The sequence below is a fragment of the Haliotis cracherodii genome, unplaced genomic scaffold (genome assembly GCF_022045235.1).
Source record: "Haliotis cracherodii isolate W230 unplaced genomic scaffold, xgHalCrac1.p SCAF_1, whole genome shotgun sequence".
NCBI lineage: Eukaryota > Metazoa > Mollusca > Gastropoda > Lepetellida > Haliotidae > Haliotis > Haliotis cracherodii.
In genome coordinates, this window is record NW_027266264.1 from 58,928,956 (window position 1) to 58,953,552 (window position 24,597).

A 24,597-nucleotide genomic window follows, 5' to 3' on the forward strand; every position below is an offset into this window, starting at 1 on the left:
CGAAAGATTAAAAAATAAATCGCCTTATGTTCAGGGAAAATGGTATTGTCGTTGAAAAGTATGTGATTAGGACGACGTCCAGTGATTATAATTATGAGGCTTGGCGGGTCATGACTTTTATTCTCAAGTACCATCTTTGACGTCTTTTGGTATGACGCGGCCGAGGATAGAACCCCGACCTTTTTCTGTCCGAACAGCTCTATCCACCAGACCACACTGACGGCCACTCGTGTTTCTTACACACCCTAAAACCGCACCATTTAGCATCGAATCGATACATATGTTGTCTTTTCTCATGATCGCAGTGGCGTATTAATACATAACACTACGGTCATGGGTGGCTTACTGCTTGTGACCCTCCACAAGTTTCCGCCATATGTGTTGATTACCAAAGCGATGATGATAATGCAAACTCGATTAAAGAACATTTATTAACCCTCTAAAGCCATAACACTTCTCGACACAGACGTGGGGGAATTCGACTGAAGCTCGAGTTAGAAACATATCGATGAAATACAACCAGAGAAGCTGTCCGTCATTAGCTGTCCTTATGTCATCACCGTGGAGCAGCCAATCACAGACCTGGAATTCGATGTCACAAATGTTTGATACCAATTATCTCAAATGGCATTCCCACCCACATGTGTGAAAGGCGTGTTGTAATCAACCGACAGGCATTGGGTTGATTTTATGTGCGCTTTACTGAAATGTTCTCCATGAACGAGGACAAACAATCTATTCAATCATATGGTAATAGACTGGTCATTTATTATGGGGGCCGGGGTTGGTGAGATTGGCCTTAGGACTGTATCAAATTTGGTGACACTCCCATTTGATGTAACATTTTTTCATGTCCCTCCTTCCTATCATACATGACCAGTCCCTAAATTACGTTTGTAGTTTGAAAACATATATCTGTGCCATTTTTTCATGGCCCTGCCGACCCGTGAAGATCCGGGTAAGAATTGGTCTCCGGTAACCCATGCTTGTCGTAAGAGGCGAAAAACAGGATCGGATGGTCAGGCTTGCTGACTTGGTGTGGATCGATGCTCATGATGTTAATCACTAGAAGTTCTGGTCCAGACTCGATTATTTACAGACTGCCGCCATACAGGTTGGTGTGGATCGATGCTCATGATGTTAATCACTAGATGTTCTGGTCCAGACTCGATTATTTACAGACTGCCGCCATAAAGCTGGAATATTGCTGAGTGCGGCGTTAAACAACAAACAAACAAACATGGCACTGACCCACTTAGTTATGATACGAGCACTCGGACCATGGTGTCTAATCGTTGAAATGGTTAGTTGAAGTAGAACTGAATTAGTTGAAATAACTGCTGGTATTTCAATAATTCTAGCCTATAGACAATGATACAGGGTGTTCGTGAACAGTTTAACATATACTGTTCCACCGGCAAAAAACACATTTTGATAGTTAAAAGCCATTCAACTGGTTCATCTTCTCATGTTTGGCGACCCCTGAAGATTTCGGGGTAGAATAGGTCTTCAGTAACCCATGCTTGCCGTAAAAGGTGACTATGCTTGTCGTAAAAGCGACTGACGGGGTCGGGTGGTCGGGCTCGCTCACTTGGTTGAAGCATGTCATCGATCTCAATTGCGTGGATCGATGCTCATGATATTAATCACTGGATTGTCTGGTCCAGACCCGATTATTTACAGACCGCTGTCATATAGCTGGAATATTGCTGAGAATATTGCTGAGTGCGGCGTAAAACAACAAACCATTCAACCAACCAATCTCATGTCTGGCATATGCCATAATGACTGTAAAACTATCAATGACTTAACCTTTCTTTTCAGTATAATAGCATCTTGATAATATTCGGATCAGCTCCGATTCTCGGACCGCGCTTGCGTTTTTCGTAGAAAAGTGCCACTGACTGCAGCGTCCATACGCGGGGAGTTTGCAACCAATTGACTATGCGTATGTCTGTGAAAAGATAACTTTAGTTTCACACATCTTGCCATGGTAATCAGATGAAGATATGTGTAGCGCAGTTTGGAAATTTACAAATGCCCTTTGGTCCAGGAATGATTGAGTGAGTTTGGTTTAACGCCGCTTTTAACAGTATTCCAGTCATATCACGGCGTGCCAGCTTAATGTGGAAGGAAAGCCCCAAGTGATGCAGGTCTCGGACGTTTACCACTTCAGTGAAACCCACGAGCACGGGTATGGTGCTAACAGATCTAGAAACATAATCGGAGTGAACCGGGATTCGAACCCACAATCATAGGTTTCTGGCGACCCCAAGCACGCAACTCTGCACAGCAAATTGTGGCGCATTAGACGACTGGGCCACCCGTGCCCTCTGTCCAGTAATGACCTTCTTGAACTCATGGGAATCGTTCAAGGATAATTAAACGTTCTTTAAATATGTCATGTACATGTGGCGGTCATTAAATTTGTCCACGTGACCAAAGAGGTGAACCCCGTCAGCAACGTGGCATGATGATGATAAATCCACGCGCTGCTAATACTCCCCACTGACAAAACACACCCATCAACCTCGGATCGTCGGATGCGACTTATCGGCAGTCATTTTGGAGCAGACTAGACCAAGTCGTAGATGGTGGTGGGTTGCTAGAATAGTCCATTAACCGAGTTGTAGGCATAAAATGTTGGATATTTTAAAGCAGTATTACGCATATGACAGTTAAACATACACCAAAATCATCTCTGAGCAAGTCCGACCTAATAACACCCTGCTACGTATACAAAAACGATCTGTTGCCTTGTTGATGACAACCAAGTTTATTATTCCTACAAGATGATAAAACGTACACAGCAACTGCTGCTGTGACTATGTGCTGAACGAACAGACGCCTGGCGTTCTGCACGACAAAACATATTGAATGTTTTCTTTTCCCAAAACGTCGTTGTGTGTTTGTTGTTTAACGCCGCACTCAGCAATATTCTAGCTGTATGACGGCGGTCTGTAAATAATCGATTCTGGATCAAACAATCCCGTGATTGATATCATGAGCATCGATCCACGCAATTGGGATACGGTGACATGCATCAATCAAATCAGCGAGCCTGACCACTCGATCCCGTTACTCGCCTCTTACGACAAACATATCCGCCTTTTACGGCAAGCACGGGTTGCTGAAGATCAATTCTAACCCGGATCTTCACTGGTCCTGAACGTCGTCAAATGTCTGAAGTGTGATATATATAATTCCACAAGAATTGCCCCTTTCCTCTACGTCCTAGTTCAGGACAGCAGCTAGACTTGTAACAAGTGCCGTGACAAATCTCCTTTTCCTGTCGTCTTACGAAACGTTTGCTGTGAGTAATTGTTTCATAATAATGACTGTGGGATTTGTATATCCTAGGTAGGTATTTACGACTCAGAGTTGAAAGGTTGTGTAAACTGCTGTGTATTGCAACAGTGTTGTAAGAAAGTACAAGTACTATTGTAGATTTAGAAACATATGGTCTCTTGATTCTTGTTAGCTTATGACTTTGTCCTCGGTATATAAACAGAACACCCATTGTACAGGCAATGCAGGTGGCAATTGTTTGTTACGTGGTTTGTTGTAACTTGTAAACAGGGTATCGGAGATCCACCCCTCCGTGGAGTATAGGGAGTTGGACGTTTGACATCGAGCGGAAAATGTCGCATCCCTCCTACAAGAGTACCTCCCAATGTGTCATGTCATGTTACAATCACGTTAATTTCGTGCAGTGGACTTCAGTGGGCGAAGCTGCATTAGGATGAAATGAAATTAGCAGGGTTATATAACTCATCAATTGTAGGGCTTTGGATGCGTTAGCCTGAGTATGAGTGTGAGTGAGTATGGTTTTACGGCACTTTTAGCAATGTTCCAGCAATATCACGGCGGGGGACACCAGATATGGGCTTCATGTTTCATGTTGTTTAATGCCGCTCTAAGCAGTATTCCAGTCTGTAAGTGGTCAACTTAAGAGGAAGCCAAAAAGTAAATTTGCTAATATTTACTGGAAACATTTTGAAGCAAGTTTTGAAACGACCCAAAGTCAGCTTGTCGCCTCGAGCGTGCATGTTTATCGATCACGAATGGTCATTTAAGAATGCGATCACTGGATTGTCAGTTCCAGACTCGATTATTTACAGACCGACGTCACATAGCCGGAGTATGCTTTATTGATAAACAACGAACAGAGAAAGCCTTTTGACGTAATTTGGAAAACTTGACTACACAAAACAGCCGCACAGCAGTGCTCTGTGGCGTTAGTCTAGCAACAAGATAACTGGGGTCATTGACGCTGAAACATCTTTAATAGCAGAGATCTAGAGATTGAATTATAGGAATTTTCAATAAACAAATACTACAAATGTTTTTGCATTGTTGTGTCTGGTTTTGTGTATGAATATATGCCCCATTATTTATTTATTTTTCAATAAGTTGTATATATTTATCATTAAATGATCGTTTGTATGCTCACACTTTTGCCTTGGACAAGGGCGACCAAGTCATATGAAGGTTGTCCCCAGATAAAACGTGTAAGTAAGCTTAGGTGCATTAAAACCCGATCAGACTAAGTTGTCTCAATATACACATCTAGCACATGGTTGGAACATTGTTATCCGTGGGACCTGAATGTAAAAATTGCATGTTCAAAATCCTAGTTTTCGCATACTGAGGTCGCCATGACTAATAATTGTTTTGTTATACCGAAAGTAATTTATAAAGTGATTACTTTCATCTTTAGGTGTTACTGCTATCCCTGTAGTCAACAGGATATTCAGTAAGATCGGCGTGTATTGCCACTCGAAAATCCCGTGTTGCTTTCTTGCCGATGAGGTCCATATTGATCACGTGATAGGTCAATAGTGATCATGTGACAAGTCAAAATTCGAGGTCAGAGTCAGTGGCGTGATTTGACCAAACCTTTTTCAGGGCAGTATTTTTGTGTCAGGTTGGCATTGAAATATATTGTTTCGTGACATGATATGGATTGACTCAATAAAAGGGAACGATTCTTAAACAAGTCGAAATTTGAAACGTAACACTTCTGATGGACGACATGTACACACACTCCCTTCTCATAGCCTCACTCAATACATATCTTACACATTTCCTGCAGTAGGAAGCCGGTCCTTTAGCTGAGTGTGATACGCCATTGTTACGTTCCGGAATTATTGGACAGATCATGATGCCTATGAAACAATACACTCATATAAAGTTCATCTGTTTCTGTTTTACATGGTAAATTACAAAACACTTGGACTTGGATTTAACATTTAATTATTGGGGATATTTTTTATAAATATATTAAATTAAAGCGACAAAAAACATTTCCATAATCATGCGAAATATCTTCTAGAAGCGGAGTCCATTGTGCGATTTCGAGTATATCATAAGCATGTGTTTGTGAATCACTATCAAATAATATTTATATCAGGGGCTCGCGAAAAGGTGAGGGTATCCTGCCCCAGCGGTGGCACCCCTCATAAACACATGCAAAGGCGAATCAATTGTTCAGCTGAATAAATACGGGAGCATATGGTACAAGAATTGGTTCGGACATATGTAGGCTTATATTACAGATCAGGTTGAATACAACCATTACTCTGTAACACATCGAGTTTGTTTATGTTATTACAGTCACAATTTTACAGCTATAGGGCGACGGCGTGTTAATAACCGTGTCTGAATGAGACAGCTCAGTGGTTGACGAGCAACGCCGTCGGAATATGATGACACTCCCCAAGCCTTTGCCATCCGATCCATTTAGTCGTCTTTTACAACAAGTTCCTATTGTGTAACCTAGAAAGTGTGCTATCTGTGTAGGATGACATAGATGGGAGCTAATTATGGTATTTGATCTCAGTTCACACGGGATTATTTCCTTAAATGAGGTCTCTACCTTGTTGTATTAATAAAATGCAAGAGAATCGGTGTGAATAGGTTATGAAACTGTGAATGTTGTATACACGCAGCATGCGTACATACAGGAAGTCAACTGAAGAGAGCTACCATTGTTGTCAGTGATCACAGTCTATCCTGTGTGGTGTCACTGGCAGGCCACATTGCTGCTGCACTGAGTCAGACGCTGCGACCATGGAAGGATGGACGGTTATGTGTGGAGCTTTCATCGCGATCTTCTTGTCGGGATTTACTTCTGAAGGTATTTATCAGGCACAGTCAATGACATTGATTGGATTGAAAAAATCGATATGAACCGCGGTGAATCACAGCCTTGCAATAAAGGCTTGTATGGCGTTGAATCACTGTCGTGTAGTGAGCTATGTATCAGGTTGAATCACTGTTCTTTTGAGAAGCTATGTATCGCGTTGAATCATTGTCCTGTAGAGAAGGTATGTTTCTGTTTGAATCACACTCTTGTAGTGAAGGTATGTTTCAATCTGACCACATTGGCCGAGATGGTACCAAATATGCCACGCAATTACCGCAGGGTCATTTACCGATATCACCTTAACGGGCAGCCTTGCCCTCCAAAAGTGCTTTATGACATAGTCCGCCAATCGTGATGGTTCAGGGAGTTGGGCCTGAGGGTACGTATGGCCCTTTATGATGACACGCTTCTCAAAACTCCCAAAGGAACTGTCTGTACCAGAAGACAGTCGTGCAGTATGTGCAGTCGGATATACGTGCCTGTGTGTCCGTGTCTGTGTCTGTGTGTGCGTGTCTGTGTGTGCGTGTCTGTGTGTATGTCTATCTGGTTCATTCTCTCTTTGAAACCACCCTGTAAGAACATGTACAACTTTATGGATAACAACTTCCGGTTTATTGTTTATTGTAGAAGTTGTTATCCATGACGTACGTTTTCTTACTTTCTCACCAACTTCTAGAATTATTTTGAAAGTTGTTATCCATAAAAAGAAGAGAATACATGGATGTCAATTTCTTTATTATGAGGAACACCAATAAAGAATTAAGAAGTTGACATCTATATATTTTCTTCCTTATGTGTATCACTTCTAAATGCCGTTCAAAGACCTGTTATCCATAAAGTTGTACGTTTTCTTACTTTTTCACCAACTTCTAGAATGGCAGTCAAATAGTTGGGACACCTCACTGTGCCCTCCCCTATTGTTCTGAGTAAAAGTGCATTCAGCCTTGATAAATAGAGAGACAATAGGCTGATTAACTAAAGTCTGTTGCAGAATATTATGTATTAGTTTATCCATTTATACATGCACACAATACACATATACAGACAAAATACACTATGCGATACAGTTCAAGAAGCATACTCAGATACACATTCTATTGAACTCAATTATATGAATATGATTATTGATTTAATTAACGTATAATTATTAAGGTCTACATACATCAACTTCAAAGATTTACGATACATATTCTTGAACATAGATTCTGAAAATCTGTTACATGAAAAGCTTTGTAATGAACAAGACATTGATTGAGTTGACTTACTTACTGATTGATATGTACAAACATCTTCAAACAGGCCAACAATATTGAGATACATCATTAACATACTTAATTGGAGGTTGTTTTCTGCCGGTCATTATTTGCGATGTATTCCTCTCGTTGGTGGATGCCTGTCACCAGTCTGAATCTGGAGCAGAAATAAATTATATATGTATATATACGATCTCATTGATTGCTTTTCAACTTGTCAAAACAAGGGTCTTAATCATTGCAATATTCAAATTGTGTGAACCGAGATATCGATATATTGAACATCGTTCACATTATCATAGAGATCTATCCAGCCTGCGTTCAGTACACTCGCTGGAAGTGCGGACCCCCCACTTGTAATAACCGTGGAGCTTGTTTACTACTCCAAATTCATTTTTTATTAAATTAAATTAAATTATCACATTGAATATCTTAAATTATATATGTAATTTAAATATGTAAATAAGTTTAAAACATTGTACAAAATTAAATTTTATATGTACTTTAAAGATGATATTTTCCTACATGTTGCGACATTTCACTAACAGTTAGTTAATACCCCTTTTGTCTCCTCATTTTCGATTCTCATTTACTGACTGCACTTGTATCCAGCACAATAGGTGGCAAAACGAGGAGACCAAGCTGTATGGAGATAATTATTTATCGAGATACATTAGTGACAAAATAAATACCACATTTGAATCATCAAGCACATAGATTCGACGTATTGTGTCTGAGTAAGCAATTAAATAGCCATAGTATGACAAATTAAATACCACATTTGAATCATCAAGCACATAGATTCGACGTATTGTGTCTGAGTAAGCAATTAAATAGCCATAGTATGACAAAATAAATAGCACATTTGAATCATCAAGCACATAGATTCGACGTATTGTTTCTGAGTAAGCAATTAAATAGCCATAGTATGACAAATTAAATAGCACATTTTAATCATCAAGCAGTTAGTCAGTCATTTGAGGTTTTACGACCGCTCATATGATACTCTTAAACATATATTTCTGTAATCATTCATAATCTGTTATAATACTTATTCATTTAACTTATACATGCCCATTCTCAATACTTACTCTGAAATAGTTCTACTTTTTCTTTACTCATCAAACTACGCTGTAAGCTTTAATTATTTATTCTATTTTTTTATATAGTCATATCTTATATATTTTCTTAACTTATACATGTATACTTTTGGGTCAGGTATTTACCTTTATATTGGCTATATTTATTATGAACTTAACTCAACCTGACCCCGTCTAAGAAATGAAGTGAACGATAAACTCTTAAATGATGAGGATAGGTTGTTAGAGTCTGAGTAAAAGAAGACACTGTTTTTGTACTGTGAAGGTAATGCTTGATAGCGTTGCTTATGGTCAGAATGATAACGAGGACAGTGAATAAAAACATTTTCGGCAGTGTTGCAGTTTGTACAGTGTCCATTGTGGTGTCTGTTTTGTGTGTTAAGTATAGAATATAGATTTTGTATGCAACAAGCAAACCTTGAAATTATTTTGTCCAAATGGGTCGAATTCGAAAAGTTGTGGCATTTGTTTATCATTTAGCACAATGGATGGTTATTGACATTAGTCAGCATATATATCTTTGATCATATCCAACAGATGATAACATTGTTAACCTTGGCTTATTCCATCTAAACTAAGCCTTACTCTCATGGGCAAATTAGCTTGAACCTTCTTTGAAAAAGCTGCTTCTACTATTACAAAAGGTAAAAAATATCATTTAAACTAAGTGTAGGTGTATTTGGGGTATGGGCTTGGGCATGTAGGGGTTGTGGGAGACAATCGCGGTGCTGGTAATGGGTTGTAATCCCATGTTCTCCCTGACTGGAGAGACAGCACTATACACGTGGTCTGTGGTGTCAGTGGAGTTTGTAAACCTCTAAGACTTTATCACTCATTCAGATCTACAAAGGTACATAGACGCGAATGTTGACGTGTTTTGACTGTTGGTATGAAGTTCGGGTCATTGATATGTCAATACTATTGAATCTGAACTTAACAATTATGTTGCCTTTCTTTCCGTCGAGACATCACTCACATTATCGACATTCATGAGCGTATGAACGAGAGTATAATCTAAAAGAACACGTCAACGCTGACGGACTACATCCGAACACCTGGAATAAATACAGAGTTGCATCTTATGACCACTGAGACAATATATATTTGTACTCAGGGTATATCGTACCTTTTCTAAATCTGAATTTTCTACACGTTCTTGATAGAATACCCTCGCTTCGTTCAATCCTACTTACCATGACGGCGTTCATCCAATATGACTTTCAGTTAACGACGGTTCATTCCAATAAAATCACACAAAGTGAATGCAAAACTTCTTAAATGCGTTCTTATTCTCAACAAGATGGAGTAACTATGAACCTTATGACAGTTTCAATCATATAAGGGACAGGTGGTGTAACGATGTTCAAATTTTCAGCGATAGATGACACCGTCATCCTCGTTTCTGACTGGTCCGTTCCTGGAAAGGTCCAAAGCGTCAGCATGCAGCACATGAACTTCTCCACCCTCCCCATCATCAACATCTCCCGACCTGTTGCCATTGACTACGACCCGGAAGCACACGCCCTCTACTGGACCGACGTCTTCCTCAAACAGATTCGTCAGACAAGTCTACATGATGGGACGGACCTGGTTCTAGTTCAGCTGAACGAGTGTAAGTTTAAAAGAAAATGCTCTAAATGATTTCCGAAGCTCTAATTCTGTAGACCTCTCGAGCTACTGTATTTTACCGAATGCCTATCCGCCGTTTTTGGTTGTTGTTACCGATATAGCCGCACGCGCCTGCGTTAATATTTATATAAAACTAGGACAATGAAGCTCAAAATGTGCAGAAACAATGACATCGCTTAATATAATTAACACTCGAAATAGAATATCAAAGCAATTCATTAACATCGAAAATTGGACATAAAGAAATAAAAAATAGTCGCAAATAGAAGTTCCATAATGGTCTGCAAGAATCCGTCGGGGACACGTTTCAACAAACAGGTTCTGGTATAGTTTATTAGCTTTGATAACAAACAATAACATTTACTTACGAAAGTATTTAATTGAAGCCGCTGTATGGGAAAAAAGCTCCAAATCCCCTGTTATTTGAACGAGGAGGCTGAAAATGGTGTCTGATAAACTTAGAAACCGTTATTAAAGAAGGAAAATCCTTACTAAAATGGCGGAAGGTGTCCGGTAAAATACATTCTTTCCCTGATATGAATAACGTACATTAAATGCATATTCAAATCGTATAGAAAATTAAATTACATCTGACAACGGGCTACTTGGAAAATAAATGTTTACATTATGTTTGCATTGTATCATTTTCCTTTAAGCTGCAACGCCAGATGGAATTACTGTTGACGTCACAGAGAGGCTGGTGTTTTACACAGATGCTGGTAATGACTTCATAGGCAAGGTGGACCTGGATACTCTTGAGAGTCATGCGTTGATTGATACTAATCTCCATGAGCCGAGAGCCATCTTTGCATACACAGAAAAGCGGTGAGTTGTCATGTGTGTACGATGTGTAAAAAGATACTTTGCGTTTGTTGCATCAACGCTGTGCGTTTGCGTGATTAATGCGGTTGGTATTCGGAATTGAAACTGTACGTTTGGGGAATTACCATAACTTACCACACTGGTATCTCTTAATATTCACGAAAGATTCCGCAAAAAGAGGTAGGTACTTATGAGCAGTAGTGTACATTTTATGTCCTTGACGCGGAACAGAGTTGACAATAATCCCTTTGCCAACACAATGTCAGCTAACCTCACACACACACTGAAGTACCGGGGGTAAAAGCGTTTTGGCGCTCAGCATCCTTCTACTGTTTTGTGGACATTTCCGCCACTTTTGTGTGTAGCATACAGTTAAGTTTGTTATTGCATGATGTGAAATTACTTTGATGATTATTTGTTTGTTTGTTGTGTAACGCCCAACTCAGCATACTTTGATAAATAATAATATATCCACATTACACTAATTTCCACAACAAAATGGGTTTTATTTTAAATCCATATGTGTTTTAAAAACGATTTACTATTCACTATGATTTGTATGCATTCATTCATTGGGACCATGTTTTCTCGTCCATTGTATGTACCACGACAAGCTTTCTATATCATCTTAACGGCTTTATATGATTACAACTCTTAATATGCCACTGTAATGTTTGAATTTCACCGCAATAGCAACATGTCACTGTAACATTTTATTTCACTGCAACGACAATATACCACTGTAACATGTATATGTCACTGTAACAGCAATATACCACTGAAACATGATTGTATATGTCATCGTAATAGCAAAATACCACTGAAACAGTTACAGATAAACTGAAACTAAACCTGTAACATCAATATACCACTGTAACATGTATATGTCACTGTAAAAGCAATATACCACTGAAACATGGAGGTTATATAATGTAGATATACTCTAATATACACCGCTATGAATATAACCTGTATAGCCAGTGTTTTCTTGTACAGGCAGTTGTACTGGACTGACTGGGGCGCCTTTCCCAGGATAGAGACGGCCACATACGATGGATCAGACAGAACAACACTTGTGGCAACTGATCTCATCTGGCCAAATGGAATCACGCTGGACAAACTGAGTACGTATTCGGTCTCTGCGGTGTATGTCCCTGAAATAAGTACAGTACATGGTCGGGTCGAAATCACACAACCACCACTGTAACTGATAACTTTGAATTCCGTCGTACTCGCGGTTGAGAATCATACTAATTTAGGTATCGTAATACGCAGTATCCGCACACTTCCGGGTTAAAGTGTCTCAGTACATGGCCTGTAGTAACCCTGTAGAGTGTCAGAATATGATTTCTGTAGCTTGGAAGTTTATACTTAACTATCTCAGTCACACATTCATTTTTACTGCCGTCCTTGATAGGACCATTCCCGATTAAAATTTGTCAAAAGTCTGATCAAGATCCTGTGATTCGTGGCGGGAAATTCACAAACAATCAGATATTGTTCAGGCGTTTTTAGCCGAATTCGCCCCGATTCTCCCGTTCTCAATCCGAAACTGATCCGATGTGTATCTTCCGCATGGTAAAAAGACCGACAGAATCTGTCCCAACATTGTCCCGATTCTCCCAAATGCCATCCGACAGAGATCAGACAGTGACCGGACAGTGAACCGACAAAAACGGTTAGCATTCGGCAAGATCTGGAAGCAGTCTGGACACGATCGACAAAAAAAGGCAATGAACAATTCGCGCCCGTTCATCGCGACAGCGTCCCGATCCACAGGACCCCGTCCAGACAACACAGGACATTGTTAAGATCTTGATCCGACACAGTAGAATCTGTCACGACTGTCACACACATAATCCGACTAGACAAAATCTGCTGTGTTTCCCGAATGTTACGGGGCGCACCATACTGTCGGGAGTGCTTGGTCGACCCCTCTGGACCTTTCCCGATCCGTGGGACTCTGTTATGAAGGTACACGACTGCGTTCAGACAATGATAGGACATTCCAGATCACTGAGGTTAGTAATCCGACTTTTTCACTTTTCGCGTCGTAGCGCTGTCTGATCTCAAACGGGAGCCATAATCGGCACTGTGTTAACCTGGCATTATATAGCGACGTGCATGCACATACACATGTGTGTGTGCGTGTGTGTGTGTGCGTGCGTGCGTGCGTGCGTGTGTGTTTTTGTGTGTATGTGTGTCTGTGTGCGTTTGTGTCTGAAAGGATTTCTCAAGTACCATGCAAGTCGGTTTGCTTGTCTGTACGGACACCATGACATTTATTCGGACGTCATGTCTCCTTGTCACTTCCTAATTGACCCTTTTCATATTTGAGATAACATGCCGACCCAACTGGCGCTCGGAAGGCAGATCTGATATTGTCACACACACACATATTTCAGGATTTGACTTGCTGCACGTTCCAGTGCACCCTCGAGCTTCTGTCTCGTGATGCACGTTCATATATCATATCGCTAGTGATACATGCAACTCAAGGCGTTCAAATGTCTTGTAAAAGTATCTTTGACGTACCAGCACCTGCTGGCCGTTCGTGTGAAGACCCGATTGCCCTGATTATGATTTATTTAGTAAACCAGTACGGCCTGCGTTACGCCGTGAGATACTGTTCAAGTACTTGCTGAAGCCAACTCAACCACTCGCTCACTCCCTCTCATCCCCCAACTGGTTGCACTCGCCTACCTTCTACGTCACAACATTCACTTTCCGATTTGCCCTCAGTTGGAAATTTGTCATCAACATGTCCATTGTATCTGGTAAGTATGTCACAACGACAATGGACCCAATCACAATGATGTCATGGTGATATGTGAGTGTCCACAGCACAATGGGTTATACTCTTCCTGAATTGGCTCATCTGGGATGGGAAATTAAATATTCGGGAGGGGGTGCGAGGGGTTGGGGTGGGCAGGGTTGTCGGGAGAGGGGGTGGGGTGGGGGTCGGGAGAGGGTGCTATGGGAGCGCGGAGGGGGTGGTGGTGTTGTACTGGTAGTGCCGGAATTTTGTTGAAAAATCGTATTTTTGCTTCAAGATATACTAACCAATGTGTTATCTGGATGTGCTGGTTGTTATATACTATTGTGCCGTCATATTGTGAGAATGTTGGCTGTTATATAGATGAGATAAGATGCTATTGTGCCGTCATGATGTGAGAATGTTGGCTGTTATATAGATGAGATAAGATGCTATTGTGCCGTCATGATGTGAGAATGTTGGCTGTTACATAGATGAGATAAGATGCTATTGTGCCGTCATGATGTGAGAATGTTGGCTGTTACATAGATGAGATAAGATGCTATTGTGCCGTCATGATGTGAGAATGTTGGCTGTTACATAGATGAGATAAGATGCTATTGTGCCGTCATGATGTGAGAATGTTGGCTGTTATATAGATGAGATAAGATGCTATTGTGCCGTCATGATGTGAGAATGTTGGCTGTTACATAGATGAGATAAGATGCTATTGTGCCGTCATGATGTGAGAATGTTGGCTGTTACATAGATGAGATAAGATACTATTGTGCCGTCATGATGTGAGAATGTTGGCTGTTATACAGATGAGATAAGATGCTATTGTGCCGTCATTGTGTGAGAATGTTGGCTGTTATACAGATGAGATAAGATGCTATTGTGCCGTCATGATCTGAGAATGTTGGCTGTTATATAGATGAGATAAGATACTATTGTGCCGTCATAATGGGAGAATGTTGGTTGTTATATTGATGAGATAAGATACTATTGTGCCGTCATGAAGTTAGACAATGTTGTTGACATTAGATGCTGTTGTGTTGTGGTAGTGTAAAAATGTCCGTTGTTTGACAGATGGCCGACTATATTGGTGTGACGCCAAGCGGAAGGTCATAGAGTCGGTTTCGCTTGATGGCGGGAGCAGGAGGGTCCTATTGTCTGAGACCAATGCGCACTACTTTGACATCTTTCACCACCAGGGACGCCTCTATTTCACAGACTGGCACAAAAAAAGGTAGCACCCCTCAGTATGTACCCACCCAGAAAACACAGATCACGTTATTCCCAGTGATCACGCATCATGTCGTTTAGTAGGGCGTGAACAATGAACTAGGGGTGGCCCAGACGTCTGAGACGCAACAACTCGCAGTGCACAGTTGCGTCCCTTAGACATGCCGGACACCTCCGAATCCCAGGATCGCCCTGAATATGTTGCTTGGTCTGTCAACACCAAATCCGTGCTCGTAGGTTTCACCAAAGTGGTAAAAGTCTTAGAGCTGTATCACTCAACATGTCTTAAACATTTGCGCATATTGTTTTCTATTACTGTATATTACATTGATAATTGAACTTGTAAAAGTTTTAGTATGAATAAACCTTCACATACATGTATACTCTTGAGCCTCTCATGTCTTTTGGGGAGCGGTCGGGTAGCCTAGTGGTTAAAGCGTTCGCTCGTCACGACGAAGACCCGGGTTCGATTTTCGACATGAGTACAATGTGTGAAAACAATTTCTGGTGTTCCCGCCGTGATATTGCTGGAAAATTGCTGACAGCGGCGTAAAACCAAACTCACTCTCTCATGTCTTTTTGGCGGAGTATCCTTCTTTTAATATCTGTGTCCGGATATCCTTGCACTGGCTGACCTCGAAGCAGCATCCACACTGAACCACTGTCCTATCTCAGGTCTATTCTGTACATCCCCGTGTCTGGCGGCAATGTCAGCTCCCTGGAGTCCCACGGATTCTCCCACCTCGCCGGCATCCACGTCATCTCCAACATCTCCTCACCGTCAGGTACGGCATCGTCAACAACAGAGATGTAGCTCACTCCAGTTGGCAGACAAAGGGTTGAATCGGTGTTGTTATATATCTGACCAGTATTTATTAGCGAGGTCCTACATGTGACTGTCGTCAAAAAGAAAGTTGACAAAGAGCAGTAACAAAATGTACGAGGGTTGTTTAAATCTCCTGTTTGACTGTTTTGGTGAAAGCAAAGATGTTTGACTAGGCTTATCCTCGCATACAATGTCCCTGGGCGCTATTGGAGAATCCATCTCAGGCGAGAAGTTTAATGTCAGTAAATGTTGAGTAGAATCCCCATGATCGTTTGATCATTTAGTAACAATACAGTAACATTTCATTGTGTCATAATACATTGTCAGGAACCAAGAAAAGAGTAAATATTATTCAAATATTAAACGTGTCAGAGAAGTTTTGAAAATGCACGTAAAAAAATGATTGATCATCCGTAACGTTTGCTTTTAAACAATATATTCATCAATCTTTGGCCACGGCAAAATATAAACATTCACGAGTGAAAGTAATCAATTCCCAGATTATTATCACGGAGTCTGGTTTCGTTCCATGAACACATAACAAATCTGCGATACAGCTGCGTCATGAATTCCCTTAGAATTTCGTGTGCCGTGGTATTTGTTGTTGATGTATATATTGCTATGTTTTACTCTTTCCTAGGTGAACAATCAAAAATACCTCTATATTTTCAGCGTCTTCGGTAACATCTTCCACTCAAGTGACTGTGGTGGCGCCTGCGACTTCAGATTCGCACATCGACGTGGATGAGGAACGTTCGGGTAGATACTTTTACCATTATCAACAATGCTGAAAAATTAAATCCCGCTATGGCATTGGGGTAGCTTTGTGGGTAGAGCGTTCGCCTGTCACGTTGAAGGCCGGGGTTCAATTTCCAACATGAGTACAATGTGTGAAGTCCATTTCCCTCGTCGTGATATTACTGGAATACTGTTGAGAGCGGCCTGAAGCATGCTCACTCAAGCACCAATATTCCCCTCATGTTATGCACTAATGTTTGTTGCAGGTTCCAAGTATGACGCGGCCCAGGACGAGCATATGACCCCTGCAGTCGGGGCTTCACGTGTCGAGGTGGAGTCGGGAGTACATTTGTCTTTTGGTGAGCCGTTCAGTTGCATCTGCCTCACCTATTTCCACCCCCCCAACAAGATCCGTGTTAAAACTGGTCTTTAGCAACCCGTGCTTGATGTACGACGCTACTAACAAGTGGTCAGACGCGCTAACTTGATTGATGCACGGCATTGTATCCAAACTGCGCAGATCGGTGCTCATGATGTCAGTCACTGGATTGTCTGGTCTAGACTTGATTATTTACAGACCACCGACATATAGCTGGGATATTGCTGAGTGCGACATTAAGCAACAAGAAACTTTATATAAAATGATACGTCCATTGCAGTTCGTCCATTAAGCTTGTAAAGATGTTGCGTCATTATGTTGTTACACTGTTTCCATTGCTGTTGTTGCTGTCAGTGCAAACGATGTTCGTGGCGCTGGGCTGTGTGTCGGTGTTCCTCCTAATGGCTGTCACGTTCCTGGCCATCTTCTACCTGCTCAGGTAACTAGTCCACCCAACTCCCTGTCAGCCGTGTACCTGACCACGTGGTGCTGCTTGTGCGTTTTAGTATCAGTAACTCCTGGAACGATATATCAATTATTCTGAAAAAATTGGGTCAGGGGTCTGTTGGACCCATTGCAAGCTTAAGTCTTTTGTTTAGCTTGTTAAATGTTAGCATGAGAATCTCGAGCTTCTCTTCCATGCATAGGTTGCAAATCCCTGAGTCTCTTTTGTTGGTGTTTGATTTCTTGATTATGTCCCATTTGATTTTGTAATTGGTTTTGTGATACACACACACACACACACACACACACACACACACACACACACACACACACACACACACACACACACACACACACACATATATATATATATATATATATATATATATATATATATATATCGATATATATACAGGACCGCCTCCGTAGTCTAGTGAGCGTCTAGTCGGAAAGGTCAGTGGTTCACATCCGGTCGCCTCATACCAAAATACGTTAAAAGATGGTACTTCTAGTTATACCCAGCCTTTCGCTCGTCATTAAGGCGTTGAGGGAATGAAACAAGGACTAGTCGGCTCGGAGTCTGTGTCGGACACTGTTAATTTGGGCCATGGTTTCTCAGTGGGTTAGCACTATAAAACCGACATTAGTGCGGACAAGCACACTCACTCACTCACTCACTCACAAACACACATGCACACACACCTTCATGCACGTCGCTATATAAGCGCAAAAATCGTGAACGCGACGTTAAACAATCCATATGCATATCTTAAGCCCATTCTACAACGACACTTGACATAATCAATGAGTTTCCCTACCGACACATTATTATACCGGAGATTATACCTGAATCTTCTGATTTACAGACGCAGAAGAGAACATCGGCAGGAAACGTATTGCTACTTGGACCGTCAGCGCGAGGGGCCGTTCACTAACAACATGTACATGGAGATCGGAGCCAGTCTGGAGGACAACACGGGTGTGTATCTGGTACCCTGTGACGAGCTGAAGAGAGGCAAGGGGGAAGACCCCATCTACGATGAAATCGGAGACGCAAAGAAATACTGATTGTGAACCTCACCGTGCGTGTGTAACCTAGGGGCTGATGGACGATGTTGCAGTGGATGTACATTACTGATGATTCTGAAGGATTCAGAGCCCGTTGGCGTGCTGTCGAGAGTCGGACCTGGATACGTGGTTTTCAGTAACCCGTTACTCACACGTACACGGAGAAGGGTCCGTAGAAGACAAATAACAACAGTGGGTAAATACCTCCCCCTGAAAACCTAATATCCTGCTGACAAACTGTATATCATTGCTTGAAGCGTTGAATTCTACAAGCTGTGTCTAATCAGGCAGACTCCCAGTTCACGTTGTTCGCATTATATGCTGAAACAGTGAAAGTTATTTGAGATATACCGTGATTCTCCTGCCCTCGTCTTGCGGAGTATGGAAGATCTGGGGATACAGACCTGATCGGCTGAGGATGTAGATCAAATCTACAACATCTTACGTTTTAATCACGGGATACGATATTCAACAATCGCCTTGGTTTCGCGTTGGCAGTAGCCATACTATTATACCATTGTAGATTTTATCTAGATCGTTTCCTAAGAATAGTATACTCTGTAATGCCACCAGTTGTCCAGTGGATTGTAAAATCAGACAGTTTGGAAGCGTCCGCATGTGTCTGTTAGGTGTTTACCATGGAAATGACTTTAGCATCATAAAGTGAGATCTATTTTTGAGTTTGTAAATTTCAAAATGACTGTAATGTATCTGAATGATATCACCAGCCAGCTATGTGATATCAGTGTAGAATATGAATATGGGATATGTTGTGAATACAAGCGACTAGAACCTCATACCATTGCACGTTTTCGAGATGGGGTACTCTTTTCGGACCAGAAAGGCACAATGTACATAAAAGCCATTGCCGAAAATGTATTTTCGTTGATGTAAATACAGGCATATATTCACTCATTAAACCAAAAAAATAATAGTGTGTGCGTTTGTAATTTCGGATTCAAAATAGCAAGTGTCAAAGAAATCTATTTTTCTTTGGTCACAAATGTTTATACAGGACGCTTCAATATAACGCAGAGTAATAAGCACTCATGGAACATAATAGGGACATTCACTTGCTTCAGTAATTGTATTTTGATAAGTGTCATCTTTTATGTTCATGCAGCATCACTTCCCTATCATCTAGTTCACTGTCACGTCCAATACAATAGCTTTGGTGCCGCGTTTCATTTTCATGTTTCGATCGCTCTTATTTTCCTGCCGTTACCTCAAAAGAATTACTTTTCGGGGAAATAATACAACCGAGGAATATATTCCCATGAAATGTAACAGTGGGGTGAAAATGTGAAACGTATCACAGGACCAAAAGCCGGGATTTGCACCACTGAAACAAACGCAAATACAGTAGGAAATGTATGCCCTCACCTGATTTGCGTATGTTTCTCGATATGAGCGAATTTCGGGAATTATTTCATATGAAGCAAGGTGATCATATGTGCCCAACATTTGAAATATTGGGTTAACCTTAGTATATATTCACTTCTGCTGATACCGTTGCCATGGGACCCGTGAAGATCCTGGGTAGAATAGGTCTTCAGCAACACATGCTTGGTGTAAAAGGCGACTATGCTTGTCGTAAGGGGTGACTAACGGGATCGGGTAGTCAGGCATCCGACTTGGTTGATACATGTCATCGTATCACAATTGCGTGGATCGATACTCATGATGTCAGTCACTGGATTGTCTAGTCTAGACCCGATTATTTACAGACCGTCGTTATATGGCTGGGATATTGCTGATGGCCCTGTCACGCAACAACGTATAGCAGTGACGTATGGCGACGTGTGAGAAGTTTTGCCAAAACGCCGGCAATGCTGAAACACCCTATGGACGTTAGGTGTAGGTTGTATACGTTAAAAGCACGCAGGTATACGGTGAAGAAAAGCCCGGGGCTTACCCTGGGAATGCCCGGGGCTTACCCTGGGAATGCCCGGGGCTTACCCTGGGAATGCCCGGGGCTTACCCTGGGAATGCCCGGGGCTTACCCTGGGAATGCCCGGTAAACTACCAGTAGAGGTTTAGTCGGTAAAAGAAGACCCTGGCGAGACAAGAGAGTGACGTCACTAGAGGTTTATAAGTCTATGTCACAGATAACCTGGATATGGAGCTCTGGGGAAGCATGAATAAAGTAACATCTTGTACAGATTCATCCACTTTTCCCGCCCCCCTCCCCCCCCCCCCCCCTCCCCTTCCCATCTCCCCACTCTCCTACCCCATGGATTATAGGAGAATGTATCACACGAGCACATCGCATATAAAAATGTACATGCACACATGGCAGCCTTGACATATCCCATGAAATCAAGCTCTTATCAAATATCAGATACATGTTGATCATTTTACATACAAACAGTATAATATTTAACAATAGGATTTATGTGTGTGTCATTTCACTGATGACGAGAACAATCTACAAGATAACGGGACGCCCATATTCACTTCCCTGGTTAAATGTGAGGCATTATCCAAGGGAACAATGGCTAGACGATTGTTGATGCGGCGTTAAACAACATTCACTCAATCACTCAAAAGAAACAGATATATCTAATTGTAACACCCTAAACAATACAAATATAAAACATGTGATAATTGCTTCTTGTGATTTTTGCAGTGTATATAATATACCACACATTAAGGGATAAGAGACATGTAATATGGTATGATTGGTGTAGTTTTATATTTGTTTTAACCATATTTTATTGTCCAAACGTGCACCTTTTATTGTCGCCTATACAATTAAACATAACATCTCGCACTGGGAATGAACAATTTTCACGTGAAGCTTGACATTGTGGAAACACAGTGCACAATATATACTCTTCAAAAAAAGAAACTTGACACTGACTTTCAAAATGTAATATAACGCGATTGTTTCAAAATAGGACACAGAAACCATAATTGAAACACTGTTTAAAGATCAATGTACACAATGTTCAAAACATTAATCGTGTCACCTAGACACAAACACGTACACGATACAGTTAATGTCACAGGGGTACAGAAAATGTCAGTTTCGGTTGTGCCCACCGCGTGCATCAATCACCGTTTGACACCGACGACCCATAGATGCAATCATGTTGTCAATAACACGCTGTTGGATGTGCTGCCATTCATGCTGAAGTGCATCAATACGCGCCGGAAGTGTTTGGGGCGGTGGATTCCTTCTGCGAAGGCGTCGATCCAACTCGTCCCACAGATGCTCAATAGGGGACAAAGCTGGTGACCGGGCTGGCCAAGGTAATGTCTGGATGTTGTTGTGCTGTAAGAAGTCCTGACAAACACGTGCAATACTAGTATGCGGTCGGCGTTGTCCTGCTGGAACTTTCCGCCATGAAAGTTGACGTGAGGAAGAACGTAAGGCTGTAGGATCAAGTCTCTGTAACGCACACCTATCAATGCACCTGCCACATGCACGAGAGGCGTCCTACCACCGTGATGAATTCCGGTCCATACCGAAACCCTCGCCGACAAATGGGAGTTGGGGGCGAAACGTTCACCCCGACGTCTTTAGACACGTGCGCGCCCATCAGTACGTGTGAGTAGAAAACGGGACTTGCCAGTAAACAGTTCATTTCTCCACCTTGCACGTGCCCATCTAACCTTTTGTTGGCACCAAAGCAGACGGTCCGCCAGGTGACGTGGGGTCAATAAATGACGTCGAACAGGTCTTCGTGCAAAAAGTCAAGCCTCCCTCAGTCTGTTGCATACCGTTTGATCTGATATTCTGCGTACCCCAGGGATCTGTGTGGTTGTAGACGTGGCTGTGGTAGTGCGGTCTCGGAGGTGTCGCAGCCGGATATATCGATCTTGTGCTTGGGTTGTCACCCTTGGTCTTCCTGACCTTGGTCTGTCGTCAACTCTGTTGGTGTTGTTGTATCGGGTCCACAGTGCGGAGATTGTCTATCTGGATACGCCAAAGTGCCTGGCCACTTCTTGCTGAGTTGCTCCAGCTTGTTATCTCCCAATGACGTTGTTCCGTTGAGCTGCATTCAGTCTTGGCATTCTGTCACCGCCTCTACTGCCGTTATAAGGACTGTATGAACAGCCGTTGATGTGGATTTTTATACCCATTCAGCAGGGGGGCCTGCATGCCTAAATGCAGGATCCTGTGCTGCACGTTTTTTACAGGCGGTTGCGTTTGGATGAAGCTGTAAAATTGATCACCAAACGCTACGTTTATGTGCTTTGCATGTGTTTTCGCGAATTATAGACACATCACCTTTCTGTTTGACTTATTTGGTTCTCATTTAATGTAATTATTTTAGATATTTGGCAAAAAATGGTTTTACATCTATGTCAAGTTTCTTTTTTTGAAGAGTATATATATATAAAAACGCCCAATGGACATCTTTCAGCGGACAATCAGAATGAGTATTCTGGTTGACGTTCAATATTTACGATGGTATTCTGGTTGACGTTCAATATTTACGAATGGGTATTCTGGTTGACGTTTAATATTTACGAATCCGCCGACTCCACAAAATGAAATGTGAAAAACAATGACAAGCAGTGTATTCGCTATTAAAACCTGTTCAAAATCTAAAAATTTACACAACGAATTATGACGAATCGCAAGAGGAAGTATAAAATAACTGTATTTTTTTCCATCTAGCGACCTCAATTGTCAAATATCTGTTAATCAAATATCGTATATGAGTTTTGATACAAATCTGCACGTCCCCTTGCTACCTGTTATACGATAAGTTGTTTTTCACTTTGTATTGTCAACCAATCCTGAATGAGATGGGCAAGACACATGTACGCGTGTCCCAGATTCATGTATCACATGTATGATAAATCAGTGTTATACAGTCAAGTCGCATTATTCCGACATGGTTTCTTTGTGTATTCTGATATTGTGCTACGACTAGCATAAAGCCCATGACGAATGGGTTCGAATCCCGACATGGGTACAATGTGTGAAGCCCATTGCTGGAATATTGCTGACAGCGGCGTAAAACCATACTCACTCACTCACTCATTCAACGGGTCAAGTTACGCGTTTGGAACGTCTCCAACACAAACCCCAACGACTCCTCAAAATATTAAGTGCTAGGTCCCTAAAATCTATCCAACAGTTTCTATGCAACATTGGCTGTTACAAGTTTATTTCCATGGTGTTTGTTTCATAACGGATGTAATTGTAATGAGATGAGCTTGCAGTGTCAACTTCCATTCTTCCGGGCATACAATGTGCAATGTTTCCAGAGAACCCCCCATGACTACCTATAGTGTTTCAAGTTTCGATCTGTCTTTTGCCTCTGTGATCGTCGTTAGTATTATTGGCCGAAACCTCTTTGTGGTTGGTTTGTTGTTTAACGCCGCACTCAGCAATATTCCTGCTATATGACGGCGGTCTGTAAATAATCGAGTCTGGACCAGACAATCCAGTGCATCATGCATCAACCAAGTCAGCGAGCCTGACCACCCGATCCCGTTAATCGCCTCTTTGTGATTTGTGTTGACAGTAAATCCCATCTCGCATTTGTGTTTAACATTAGTCTTCTGAATGTTACCAGTGTTAACCGTTAGCATCTCCTCCCCAGGGGGTCCCTGGTCAGAGATTGCCCCCAGCACCCTGTTGTTGGTAGTAAGGGGTGTTAAAGTTGGATCAAGTGGCCAGACTGTCGTTCTGCAGATGACGTGGGTTGTCCCACTGGTTTGCCTAGTCTAGACTCGACTATTTACAGCATGCCGTTGTGTAATGCTTCCTGCCACGGAAGGCTGACTCAAACGCGGACGTAGTATCATGATACTATCATCTCTTATCAATTTATACGGTGTCCACCGCCACTGTGAGTGAAATGGGTTTATGCCATATTGCCCCACTCTTATCAGTGTTTACCTTCAGCTTCTCTGATCAGTGTTTACCTTCAGCTTCTCTGATCAGTGTTTACCTTCAGCCTCTCCTCTGATCAGTGTTTACCTTCAGCCTCTCCTCTGATCAGTGTTTACCTTCAGCCTCTCCTCTGTTCAGTGTTTACCTTCAGCCTCTCCTCTGATCAGTGTTTACCTTCAGCCTCTCCTCTGATCAGTGTTTACCTTCAGCCTCTCCTCTGATCAGTGTTTACCTTCAGCCTCTCCTCTGATCAGCGTTTACCGTTTGCCTCCCCTCTGATCATTTTTTACCTGTTTAGCACTTTTCTCACTACTCGAAGCTTTCACGCTGTGA

At 41.8% G+C, this 24,597-nt stretch overlaps 1 protein-coding gene across 1 annotated transcript; it reads left to right on the forward strand.

Moving 5' to 3' along the window:
• Window positions 1–6,011: 6,011 nt before the first annotated feature.
• Window positions 6,012–19,395, forward strand: LOC139479939 (low-density lipoprotein receptor-related protein 5-like). The gene is made up of 10 exons (XM_071262877.1): window positions 6,012–6,139; window positions 9,877–10,113; window positions 10,787–10,955; window positions 11,949–12,076; window positions 14,797–14,956; window positions 15,628–15,737; window positions 16,451–16,537; window positions 16,783–16,875; window positions 17,250–17,334; window positions 18,206–19,395. The coding sequence occupies exons 1-10, from the start codon at window positions 6,073–6,075 to the stop codon at window positions 18,405–18,407; spliced, it is 1,338 nt and encodes a 445-aa protein (XP_071118978.1). The 5' UTR covers window positions 6,012–6,072; the 3' UTR covers window positions 18,408–19,395.
• The last annotated feature ends 5,202 nt before the right edge of the window (window positions 19,396–24,597 follow it).

Coding starts and splice junctions, on each gene's coding strand:
- LOC139479939 (XM_071262877.1), top strand. CDS start 6,073: ATGGAAGGATGGACGGTTATGTGTGGAGCTTTCATCGCGATCTTCTTG. Junction 10,114..10,786: donor TCTAGTTCAGCTGAACGAGT/GTAAGTTTAAAA, acceptor TTTTCCTTTAAG/CTGCAACGCCAGATGGAATT. Junction 12,077..14,796: donor AATCACGCTGGACAAACTGA/GTACGTATTCGG, acceptor GTTGTTTGACAG/ATGGCCGACTATATTGGTGT.